The following is a 12,763-nucleotide window of genomic DNA, read 5'->3' as shown; positions in this document are numbered from 1 at the left end:
AGGATTGCATCTCATATTTAGGCTTAATCATTTAATTTCTTTTGCTCTGTGTCCTATAGCAATAATCAATAAAAATATGTAGCTCTATGTAATGTTAAACATACAAATATTTTGCAGTACTACACGTTATGTGCTAAAACATGTCATAAAAATGTCTTTATCTTTCTCTCACCCTAGACTGTGCTTTTTAAGCTGGCATTGAATTTGTATGAATGATAAAGACCAAAAGAAAGTAGATGAGTAACAGATGTCCCTGAAATAAAAATGACCAATTTGGCAATGGTTAGACTGGCCTTCGTGACTAACATGTTTTCATTGTGATAAAATTGTAATAAAATAAATACATATATAAGAATAGTCAGCATTTTCACTTAGAAATATATTAGATCTCTGGATCTTGTTGGAAGCAGCTAAGCTGTTGACCCCACCAACTCCTCTCTTGGGCAAGGCTGGATTGAGAACCTGCAGCCTCTGTATTCTGTGACTTACTACTTACTAGACTGTATCACTTTATTAAAAAATAAAAGTGAAAGACAGCAGGCAGCATTCAAACTTTCTTTCTAAAAAGAGGACTATTTATATGCCGGGCACATGAATACCAAAATATGGAAAGAAAAGTGCATAGAAACACTTAAAATTGTTATTTTGTTGTAGCCTTTTTGTTTTTATTTTGAGGAGTAAATCATATGCTTGAGTTCCTCGGATGTTTTTATCTTACCAGACTGTAGAGAGCTGAAAAAAAGAACGAAAGAAAGAAAGAAAAAGGCAGTGAAAGTGAGTAACTGCATATGCCTATGAGTTTGGTCATGAGCCATTCTCTAGGAGTGCTCTTGGTGAGAGGAACCTGAACAAGATGACCCAAAACACTCAAAAGTTTAAGTGGAAGTGTGCAGAGAAGACAACAATCATTTCGACAAGAGCCATGGGTGATGAACAGGGGAACTAACACCCCATGTTTTTTTAGTGAGACTTAGCAGGGTTCACTTATTTGGAGCTATTTTATCATGCTTAACAAACTAGACAGACTTCAGAGAAGGGCAGCGAAGAGCTAGACTGGACCTTTCAGCCTAGTTCTCTGTTTTAGTAATTGTTCTGTCCCCTGGAAAGATTGATGTTGTAGCTAATGATGGATCTTTCCCAAATCTGTGCTTGCTTACCAATGTTAGTAGTTCCTCCTGCTAAAAAGGCAACACCTGTCAATTTTGATGGCCTAATAAAAACACCTCACATTCTATTTTTGTTAAGAATTTTTCATACATTCTGTTTCTGTGTCAGCTAAAGATGGAAACAGTGAGATTTATGCTTACTTGGAAGTGCGTATGTTTTAAGAGTAATAAATATTGTCAGTTAGAAAGAGAAAGCTCCATGCTGCACGCTATAAAATGTTCACATTTCTCTTATTTTGTTGATAAGTTACATTTTGGCCTTTTCTTATAGACAGCAGATGCTTGATTTAACTGTGACTGTTCCTTTTGAAAGCAAAGTTTGTATGAGAGGGAAAAATAGCAACTGGAATCAGGGAATTTACCTTTTTCTTCTTCTTCTTTTAGAAATAATACTATTTTAAAAGATAGGGCTTGGTATATTGAGACCTGTTATGGTCTCTAGTGTATAATTCCGTCTCCAGTATCTAAAATGTCTGAACTCAGAATTTTTACTCTTTTGCTTTGGTTCCAATCAGATTTTGGTCGCCATTGCCTTTAAAGTGTTCTTGAACCAGCGATAGAGACAGCCGTCTTTGGCCAGAATCAGTATTTTATAGCACTGGCAATCTCAGTTCAATCATGAAAACACAGGTTTAAAATGGGAAAAGGTGGAAACTGAGCTGGGGGAGTGTGATCCAAACAGAATAACTTTTTTAGTCAGCTGTTTATTGACGGCACTTAAATTTCAGAAGAACAGTACAGTCCTTCAGTACAGAGACATGGGGGACATTGGCCATCACAGTTTGACCATGGGAAGTGTTACAAGTGGAGCTGTAATATGGATAAGCATAGCAGAACTTTGTTCAATCCAGATAATTTTGGTGCTGTGAAAAATAAATTATATGGTATACATACCATGTGTAGTCTGAGGAAGCCAGAATCACCTGGCTATTTGCAGAGACGTGTCAATCACTTTCCTAAAAGAAGAGATAAAGATTTTATTTCAAAGTGTCCAGTAACAATGCAATCGGAATTGTTCTAGAAGGAGTCTATTGTTTAGAAGGAATCTCTTATTCAGAAGGAATCTTTTTCATACTTTTATGAAAACAGATTTCCAGTTCAGTGCCACATGTCTTCCCATAAGCACAGAAACATAACACCATGAATTACAGAGAAGAAATAAATTAATTCTGTAGGCTTTCTATATATTTATAGTCTACCAGTTCTGATTTTGTTTTTTTTTCTTTTTTGTTCCTTTTATTTTTTCTTTGTTTTCCTGCAAGTGAGTCATAGTATGCAAAGATGAGCATTCTGCGAACATGGAAAAGATTAAAAAAACTACCTCAGGCAGTTACAATAGAATCAACTAGAATCAACACACCCTGCTAGTGGAGAGAGAGATTAAAGTTAAATGTTAAACTTTGCTGAACAGAAGGTAATGTTGTTTTAAAGGACTGCCGGTTAAATCCTTTAGTTTTATCTTTCTCAAAAATCAAATGTGATTTTTTGCACTTGTTCTTTGTAAGGACGTAATTGCAAACCTATTAGATCATCTGCAGCTCGGGCCAGTGTATTATTGCTCCTTACAGTAGATTCTTGAGTGCTTTCCAGTGTTGCTTTTAGCCATGAACCATGGGAGAGACCTTTTGCATACACTTTCTTTTGCTAATGCTACTTTACAGTTTATCTATGCTGTCAGTGATTTTCCTTGTTTGAGATGACTTTACTCATTTGAATCTCTTTAACTACATCCCCTTGGGGGATGCTGGAAAAAAAGCTATCAATTCAGACAGCACAGGCTTGTAGGTAGCTGTCTCTAGTCAGCCTTGGTTGATCAAGTGGCTTTTGCATGAAAAGCTTTTCCTGGAAAGTGAGTCTTTTCTGTTCCCAAAAACATTTTTATGTTCTTCTCTAAATTTATTCCAGTTTGCCTATCTGGTATTCATTTTCTCTGAACAGGATAGCTGCCCATATTACTATATGCAATTGATTTTTAAAGGAACAAGAAAAAAAAAGGTTATTGCTTGTGGGCTGGCTATATGTTTCTAACACTTATAGTTAGTTTTAGTTTGGAAAAATTTAAACCAATTCCCATGAATATGATCAATAATACCATAAAATAATTGTTCTGCTTGTTTTACGTGTTCCCCAAGCAAAGTCATTTGCCATAATGTTTGGGAAAAATGAACAAAAGCATGAATCAAAGTCATATATTTCTTAAATTAAAAAAAAAGTTTTGATTTTAGGGTTTTTTTTTTTTTGCTTTAATCACCAGCTCTGTTTTACATGCTTTGATATATATACAAAGGATCTGTTGAAATAGCTGGAGAAATTAGAAATTTAATAACAATAATACAAATACATTTCCTCTTGGTCAAAAACTGCAGTCCTGACCTGAAATGATTAAGTTGTTCTGTCAGCAGAAATAGCACTGGTAAATAAGGATAATGGTAAAAAAAAAAATAGTATTTGGATCTCATTGGGATCTTATTTTAATGGGCATTATTCATCAGAAAGCAACAGCTGGCGTGTTTACTGGCCTGGAGAATACTCAGCGGCCTCACTGTGTGGTCACAAAGCAATTTTTTATTCCAAAGGATACTCTAGACATACTGAGGAAAAACTCTAGGAAAAATTCTAAAAAAAAAAAAAAAAGGGAATGCAGCAATCACTTGTAGGGGATAGGTTAGGGGGATAGATTATCAGTTTGTTGAAATAAATGAAAAATGTTTTTCAGTTTTGAACCACATGGCTGACAAGTCTGGGGAATTTTCCAGTATACCATTAGTTTCATTCATGTAAGTTTAGAACTATTTGCCTTTTCTTTACAGTGTCTGTGAGCAATAAACAGTTTAAAATAATGTGGTGAGACTGACTTTACTGATATATCCAGATGGACAGTTCAAAACATATCAAAAGTCTCACATAATAAAATAATTTTGGGTTATTCCAATACCTATTTAAAAAATGCAGAATATTTTATAGCTATGCTGCCTAGAGTTTGTTCATATTTGTTGGCTGAATGAAGATTGAGTCTTTTCTTATGAACTTTGTATAATAGCCAGTCATTTCAACAGTGAAGAAAAAAATGAGTAGTAGTTTCACATATGCATTACCTATGGCCATTGGATGATCTATATGGGGACTTAACTTGATAAAAGCTCTGCAGTTACATTTCTGAGGAAACTTTCAGTTGATAATGCACTGTTAAATGATGCTGTCTGATCTGGAAAAACCAAAAACGAACCTCTTGAAGACATACTTCATGGCCTTGTGTTAAATAATCTTGTTGGGATTTTTCTTCTGTGTGTGTTTAGCACCCATGTGCCTGTTTATCAGTTAGTGTTGGGCTCAGGGAAAGGGCAGGGTTGGTAGAGCTGAGTTATGAAAGCCTCGGCTCGTGGTGGAATGGCCAATGGAAGGAGATGTAATCCAAGGGAAGAGTAAAATAGCCAAGGGAACCCAGGGCACTAAGCAACTATTTTCTGTACTATTCCAAAATAATGTTCATGGGTTAGCTATTCTTTGGTCAGGAGTCTTCCCCTCAAATGAAGGTGGGAGGGCAAAAGCTGCGTTCATTTAACCTTGTGATCCATTGCTGAACCTGACCCTCATTTTCATGTTTTAATATATGTAGCTGTAGGGACATCGTTGCTGAGACAGTCCTGGTATGCTCTGGAAGTAGATGAACATAAGAAGTCCTTGTACTGGCCCTTTGCTACGTAAGAGATGTAGGGGAGCGGAGATGACCCGCCACTTGGTCTCCTGAGGTACCAGTGGAACTGTGAACTTGAAGAAAACCCTGCAGAAATGAGGAAGGCACATGGTCTAAAGAGAGTACCAGCTGTCTGTTCAGTGTGTCCAGAGGGACAGGAATAAAAGAGCAGTAGACAGATGAGTACGGAAAGCACGGAAAAGTGTTCAGGAGGGTTTTTGCGGGGAGAGAGCAGAAAAGAAACTTCTTGATGGAGGAAGGAAGCAAGACCTAGGGCAAAGATGTTCAGTGATACACAGTTTCTCCAACAAAGGCTAAAATACTAAATTCAAGAACATCAGACATTTGCTAACATTTCTGTAGCCTCACAGGAATAATTTTATTTGCCGTAGGAATATTGCCCAGGAGGATTAGGGATATACCATGACCATACATTTGAGTTACGGATAAACAGTGAACAACTATAAGACTTTCTAACCTTAAAGGTGTAATGTATTTCGTAACAAAGTATGAAAAGGTTCTCTTCTTTTGCATTAGAGAATTGAATTTTAAATGCACTAAGCGTTTTCCACAAGAGACTGTTTCACAGATGCAGTCAATAAACCTCTCTGTTAGGATATTTCCCTAACATCAAGTCAGAATTTTCTTTCACAGTTGAATTCCATTACACTTAGTTACATCACCCTAAATAGTTCTGTTTACTTGGTGTTTACAGTCTTTAGATATCTTTAGACTGTTACTGTTGATCTTTGGTTGCTCCTAGCCAAATTACATTTGTTTACTTTTTCCTCATAAGTCTTGCCCAAGTAACCCTCTTGTCATCCTTGGATCATGTGTGTGTGTTGGTAGATAGCTTTTCAGTAAGGAAGTGAGCAGAACAACTGGCACTACCTTATCAGGACCTCCTCTTTTATTTTTATTTATTTTTATTTTTATCTCTATTTTGTTTATTTCTCTCATGTGATTCACCCATGAGTGCCGTCTGAATTCCATCCTTTAGTCATGCAGGGGTAAAAAAGCTAAACTTCTGAGATTTAATCTACTACTGCAGCTTAACGCTTTTTGGAATTATTACTTGTCATATGTCTTTCTTGCTCATTTTTTCCCTCTATAGTTCAACCTCAGTTTTCCAGCTATGCTTCTATTTCCCTGCCTATGTTAGTATTGCTAAATTGTCTATGCTCTTTATATAATTTCTTTGGCCTAAATAATCTTTACATTTTTTTTGCCCCGTTATTTGTAAATTTTTGTCATTTTGTTCACATATCCAAATTACTCTAAATTTTGCCTCTATTTTTTAGAATACCTGACCATTTGGTACAAAATCAAGCATCTCAGATTCTTGTTGTATATCATTGACATTCTGAGTCATTATATACGGAATTAAGTTTAAGATCCCTACATTTAGTGTTTACATGTTTACATAGGTATTGATAGTCTAGTCCCTATATTAGTTAATAGATACTTATCAAATATACCTCCGAAGTGGTGGGATTCATTTACCTAAATATAGGCAACTAGTGTCATTTTGTATGCCCTAGGGTGCCCTGTCATGCCTCCAGCTGCTGCTTCAGACAGGTGAATTCCTCCTGCAGATTTTGTGTGTCTCCTAGCACTGCATAGCACTTACACACTATGTGTGTAAAACGTAGGCAGCTGGATCCAGAACTGGGTATCATCAGATCCAGGCTTAACTATTAACACTTTCACACCTTTTGTATGTCCGTCTGACAAGTTCATGAGAGAAGACCAAGAGCAAATTAAAAAAAAAAAGGGGAGGGGGGTGAAATAAGCTATTTTGTGACAAATTAAATGATTGCACCTTATCTGAAAGTGAATCTACAATCCCAAACTGGCTCTGTGTCAGATGACGAAGAATTTCCACTTCTGTCCCTTTTACATAAAATATAAAATACTGTGGCACAGCTGGTCGGATGGGGTCTGTCATGTATGTACTCCTGCTGAGGGTTTTGAGATTGAGCTAAAAGGACATAATCTGACTTTACTGTCAGATTTTTCTTTAAAAAGAGCAGACTTTAGCATGTAGGCTGACAGTCTGCAAAAGACTATTGTAATTTAGGATGTAACTATTTTTAAATCGAGTGATGGATAAGTATACAATGAAGGTTATCTATGGGGACAGAAGAAAGCTATGCAAATAGATAGCAAGGAAGTAATATGTCACTCCTGATTGATAATCTGACAAATGGGTTATCATACAAAGAGGTGATTAGCTTTTATGAACGTGAGTTGTCAGCATTTATAAAAGGTGTTCTCAGTTTGTCAAAACAGGTTTTATCTGTCACGTTGATTCTGAAGTTTCGGGGAATTTCCTTTTGCATCTTCTCTGTTCCGGTTTTCCATTTCACAAGCATACTGACAATGTGTTTGACTTACTCTAAAATCACATTACAAGATCTAGCTCAGAGCTAAATAGACAGTTTTGTAACCTGAAAACTCTTCTGCCATTGTCCATTCATCTGCCAAATTTTGAAATTCAGTTCATCCAGGAGATTATCCTCCTCTCTTTCTGCCATTTCTCAGTAAGAAGGAAAAGGAAGGGAAATTGCATTTCAGAGATCTAAAATGTGAACTGAAGTTTTATTTATATAGGCCTATATCTTACAGGAAGTTGTATAAACTTTTTGCTTTTTTTTGGAGCAGAAATAAAAGGACAAACTTTTAAGAAGGCATTTTTGGCTTAGTGGATTGTTTCAGCTACTCAAGAGGCTTATAAGCAAGCTGGGAATGCTACTGCGTTTACAGCTAAAGCTGGTTTTGCTAGAGCAGCCTTGGGCAGGAGGAGTGAAATGCCTGATAAAGGATCCATGTATGACAGAGATCTAGAATTCTGTTTACTTCTGTGCTAAACATTACCAGCTGCCTCTCCGGGCATCTGCTCAGACGTCTTCTGGGAAGAGGGCATGGCAAATAATTTTAGCTGTATTTATTATTTCTAGTCAGGTCTGATAGAAGGAACAAGCCAGGCATCCAAGTTGCCTCCCTTATAAAATGGTACTGCTATCTGCTTGTACAAGTGTGGAAATGCCCATTAAGCTTTGTACTATTTTTTCCTTTAAGCCTGAAAACTCATTTAAAAATGGAATTATTAATTCTTTCAGTTCAAATAAAATTCTGGGATTCCTGAAATTGCATAGTCCATTTTATGACATTTATAAAATTAAATAAAGTTTTCATTTAGTTTGAGCTGCCTATTAAAGGGTCTGAGCCAAATACCCTCAGAATTTTATAGGATTTTTTTCATTTTTTGTCTTTTTCACACACACAAATAACACTTCTTTGTAGCTCATTTTGTCCATTGGAGTCATATGTGTTTTGATGGAGTTTGCTAACCCCCCTTTTCTTCAATCACCTCCTCATATTAAAAGGTTCCTCTAAAACACTGCTCATTTTGTGTAGAAAAAAATGACTCCCTGCAAAGATGAACACACATTTATGCAATTCACCAGCATATATTTTAGGTTCTGTTAAAATTCTCTCTTTCTGCTTGATTTTTAGTGAAGGGTTCCTAAAATTCCCTCCTTAACTTGCAAATTATTTCTTTTTCTAGTCCCAGGGATTCAAATTACTTTTCAGTTTGTGTAGCCTCTTACATGCCTTTAAGTTCATAGCTAAGTTTGTGGTATTCAGAATGGAATGCTTATTATTTAAAGACATTATAAAACTGGCTGCATAATGTATTAGAACATACGCTGTTTGTTAAAGCTTATTCCTGTACCTCGAAATAAGCCTTTAAAAGCCCTGGCATTCCTTAGTCATTTTTGTGGAGATCCAAAAAAAAAAAAAGTATGTGGGTCAATTTGTTCTTTTCTTATAATGGAGAATAAAACAATATATTTGTTACATTCTCATGTAACAATTCTGAAATATAAAAAAGGCATTTTTCTTGCTGCCTGAAAAAAACCACTTTGCATAAAAAATAGAGGCTGCAGATTTCAGATGCAGAGGTGAAAGCTTCATTCAACTGAAATCTAAATCTGAAATATAAGATTCTGATAGCAGCTATTGAAAACTTTGTGCCCTAAAAGGCCAGTTTCTCTAATAACTAGGAGGATTATTTTTTTCCTTAAATAGATGTTGGGTATTTGTGAATATAACTTATGACAACTTACAAGTCTTCATTTCCTTTCATTAGGGATATCAAGGATCAGCAGGAAATCCAGGTATCCCAGGAACACCAGGAGTTCAAGTAAGTTCCTGTTTCATTCCTCGAGTCTAGAAGTCTAAAGCAAATCCTGTGAATTCCCTCTTGATTTCCACCCTTCGTCACTGAGAATGACACATCAGTCTTTGTCATATACTTAGATTTGTGGCCTTGTTTCTTATCAAAGTTTGTTAGTATTTGAAGTCATTCTTCATTTTTTTCTCTTTTAGGGACCACGTGGCTTACCAGGTATCAAGGGAGAGCCAGGGAAAGATGGGGCTAAGGTAAAAACGAAAACAAAAATAAAACAGCAACAACAACAAAAACACAAATGTTATTCTTGTCATTTTTTGGATGGTACAATTAAGAGTCTCCATGTTTCCATATGAAGCTTCTGTGAAAGTTGTTTGCTAGAAAGCTAATAAAGAGGTTATAAGAATTCTAAATTTAGGGTGTTATTTGAATTCTGCATCTGGTCTGCCTTATTTAATAAAGTTTATGCAGGCTTTAGCACTGCCAGTTACACCTTTATTGCACTGAATGATTTATATTTAGAAAGCGTATCTAAATATTGTTACCTGGAAGGGTGATACAGACATCTGTCAGAATAGTTACTTTCTATCTCTTTTGGACCTTATTAATGATCATCCAGATGAGCTATGTAACAATTTTTGGATGGCATTTTTCATCAGAAAATACTGACTAATTGAAACCAGAGTGTTCTTTGGAAAAATTCTTGTGGAAGACAGATGTGGAAGCTCATATATAAGTCTCTTTTGGTAATCAAGGATGAACTTGAATCTGGATCTCCCATATACACAATGTATAAACTAGCCACTGGCTGTTGGCAGGTCTCCTTGACATGTGACTATCTATGCCCACTCTTCCCTCATGCTCTCTTACACTTTTTCCCTTTGAAAAGTATATTTAGAAAAGTTTAAAGTACGTTTTGATACAATCTTGTTTATTGTTTCTTCTTTGTAAAATAAACGCTTGCTTTCCAAACAAATTTTACTGTAGAATTTCCTTCCTCTGATGTTCCTAAAGGCAGGTCCTTAAATTCGTGCCTTTTCAGCAGAATTTTCTAATGCATGATTAAAGCTGAAAAATGTGTTCATGTGTTCCAGTGCTTTAGGAATCTTACATTAATCTAATTGATCAGTCAGTACTGGGCCATGTGCAGAGAGTAAGATATCACTGATGAAGAAAACCACTATTCTTCTGGCAGTGCAGGGATTTGACAGATAGAATATTTCCTAATGTGTAGTCCAGCCTTGTTTAAAATGTGCCAAGAAATGGGAGTTCCACCACTTTTTTAGAAAACTTCCACGGTAAAGTAGGTCTTACCATTAGAATTTTTTTCCTGATGATTCAGCCTAAATTTTCTAAATTTCATCCCATTGCTTGTAAAGTTTCTATAGCAACTATTTAAAACTATTTCCATTGCCAAGTGTTTCAGTCTGTCCAATACCACCATTTGCAACAGAAATCAGGGCTCCATTCTTCTTGCAATAAGGAGAAACGGAAGCATGACGAGTTTATAAATAAACTTTGCTGACTTTTGGAATTACATTCCATTTGCATTGGCTGTTTGCAGAACTTACTTGTTGAGCGAGATGTCTCACAGCATTAGCTGACAAGCTGTCATTTCTGTGGTCATGTATCTGTCTCCTGTGAATATGTGACAGACCTCCAAATCTGCTTGGGCATTGAATGATTTTGATAAATGCTGCTGAGGGGTCTTACCTGTTGCCCTTTGGGCCAAAACTTGAAATATGATCTTGAAAAACAAAATCTTAAGCATAACTTAATATTCTTTTCTTATGTTTGAAAGATACTAAACAAATTGAAAACTATTGCACAATAAAAATTCAGTAGATATTAACAGAGAGAAACTGTTGTGATTGGCTAAAATTATTTGGAGTTTGACCCTGTGTCCTGACTGAAATAAATTCATTTACTGAAAAGAGCAACTTATCTTGCTTTTATTGTTTCTAACCAGGTAGTGCCAAATTATAATTTAGCCTTCTGCTATAATAGCTCAAGGGAGTTTGAAGGCAAATCATTAGATAAATATCTCCAGTACCAACAGCAAAAGCTTTGGGATTCCTGACAACTGACAGTTTTGAGGAGAATAGAAAGACCGATCTTATAAACAGAGCTATCTGTTAATTTTTAATAGCTATTGGAAGCTTCCCAAAAGGATTGGGTTGATTTTTCAGTTTGTGTTTTCCATTGTCAACTGCTTTTACAGAGTGCAAGCTTTCTTCTGAAATGAGAACTCATTTATCAAAGTGCCTGAAGTTGTTTAATAATTTATTTTGGTTTTATTTTGTTCAATTTTTAGAAAAAGTACTTAATATTGAATAAATTACTCATCTAGAGTAAGCTGGTGAGAAATTTGATAAGGTCACTAAGCCTGAGGTGTTTTGGGGAAGAGGTAGAAGCAAAGACATCCTGATCTTGGCGAATTTCCCTGCTCTTGAGACATGAGAAATGGATGGTAGAGATGTCACAACTCCAAAAAGCCTGACAGTGAGGGTGACAGAGCACTGGAACAGGCTGCCCAGAGAGGTTGTGGAGTCACCTTCTCTGGAGATCTTCAAAACTCGCTTGGACGCAGCCCGGTGCCATGTGCTCTAGGTGACCCTGCGTGTGCAGGGGGGTTGGACTAGATGACCTCTAGAGGTCCCTTCCAACCTTAAGCATTCTATGATGTCTATGATGAAAAGTAGATCACAGAATCTTAGTTTTGAACTTGTAGTAGCCATATGAGCTGCTAAGAATCCAGCATTTATCCATGGAAAAGTATCTTAAGATCCTATTTGGGAAAATAAGGCTAGGCTCCATGTGACATGTTAGAGATTGCAGAATGTTCAAAGTCAAATAAGGTGATAATTACCTGAAGACCAACAAGCTCTCCTCAGTCAGTTTACCAGTGTTGCATACCGGATATGCTGACACTTACTGTGTTTCCACTATTTGTTGAGCATTTGAGTTATGAATGTTATCCTAATATGGTTATTTTAGATATAATTTTTTCAAATATGCTTGCTATTTTAGGGTGACCGTGGACTTCCTGGTTTTCCTGGATTACATGGGATGCCAGCACCAAAGGTTGAAATTAAATAACATAACTCTGCTATGGTATTCATGTATCTGCCTTGCTTTATAATTTAATTTTAAAAAAGAATAAGTTTATACAATAGTATTATATTATATTATATTATATAATGTTAGTGTATTATCTGTAACAGATGAAATCTGTATCTGTAAAATCTGATCTGATGCTGAATTGGAATTGAAAGGTCATTCAAGACATGGGCCTTAATCAATCTATCAATAGCAATGTAAATTGCTCTTTTTTTCATTTTGTCTTGCTTTGTGAGTGTCTTTATGAATTTGAAACTTTTTTTAATACCGCATAAAATCTTCTTCATCATATATAATGTATCAAAATCATGAAATGATTAATTATATAATTTTCTTGAAGTCAGTACTTTTCAAAGAACTAAATTTGAATTTATGTGTCTACCTATATGAAGTGGTGAGGCATTCCAAGTGCTTTGGCTCATCTTTTGTTCTGGCCTCTTCCCTTAGGAGAGGTTGGAAAATTCAAGATGTGCATTTAATGTCTTGTGCATATATTTATAATATAAAATGGTGTTTTTTGCCCAGTTTGTTTTAGGTCTTCTATATTTTATATATATATATTTATATATATATATTTATATGAAT

The 12,763-nt window shown here is 35.7% G+C and overlaps 1 protein-coding gene across 1 annotated transcript in view; it reads left to right on the top strand.

Annotated features, from left to right (window-relative positions):
• The window catches only part of COL21A1 (collagen type XXI alpha 1 chain), a 63,038-nt gene that overhangs the window by 16,679 nt on the left and 33,596 nt on the right, over positions 1-12,763 (top strand). Inside the window, exons 10-12 of the mRNA XM_010222404.2 lie at positions 9,017-9,070; positions 9,256-9,309; positions 12,089-12,142. Of these exons, the coding sequence (XP_010220706.2) occupies positions 9,017-9,070; positions 9,256-9,309; positions 12,089-12,142 (162 nt within the window). The remainder of the gene's footprint in view (positions 1-9,016; positions 9,071-9,255; positions 9,310-12,088; positions 12,143-12,763) is intronic.

The sequence above is a fragment of the Tinamus guttatus genome, unplaced genomic scaffold (assembly GCF_059628265.1).
Source record: "Tinamus guttatus ecotype Peru unplaced genomic scaffold, ASM5962826v1 Tinamus_guttatus_pri_ptg000383l, whole genome shotgun sequence".
NCBI classification, from domain to species: Eukaryota; Metazoa; Chordata; class Aves; order Tinamiformes; family Tinamidae; genus Tinamus; species Tinamus guttatus.
Note: the sequence above shows the minus strand (reverse complement) of the source record. Positions and strands in the feature narration are given on the sequence as shown.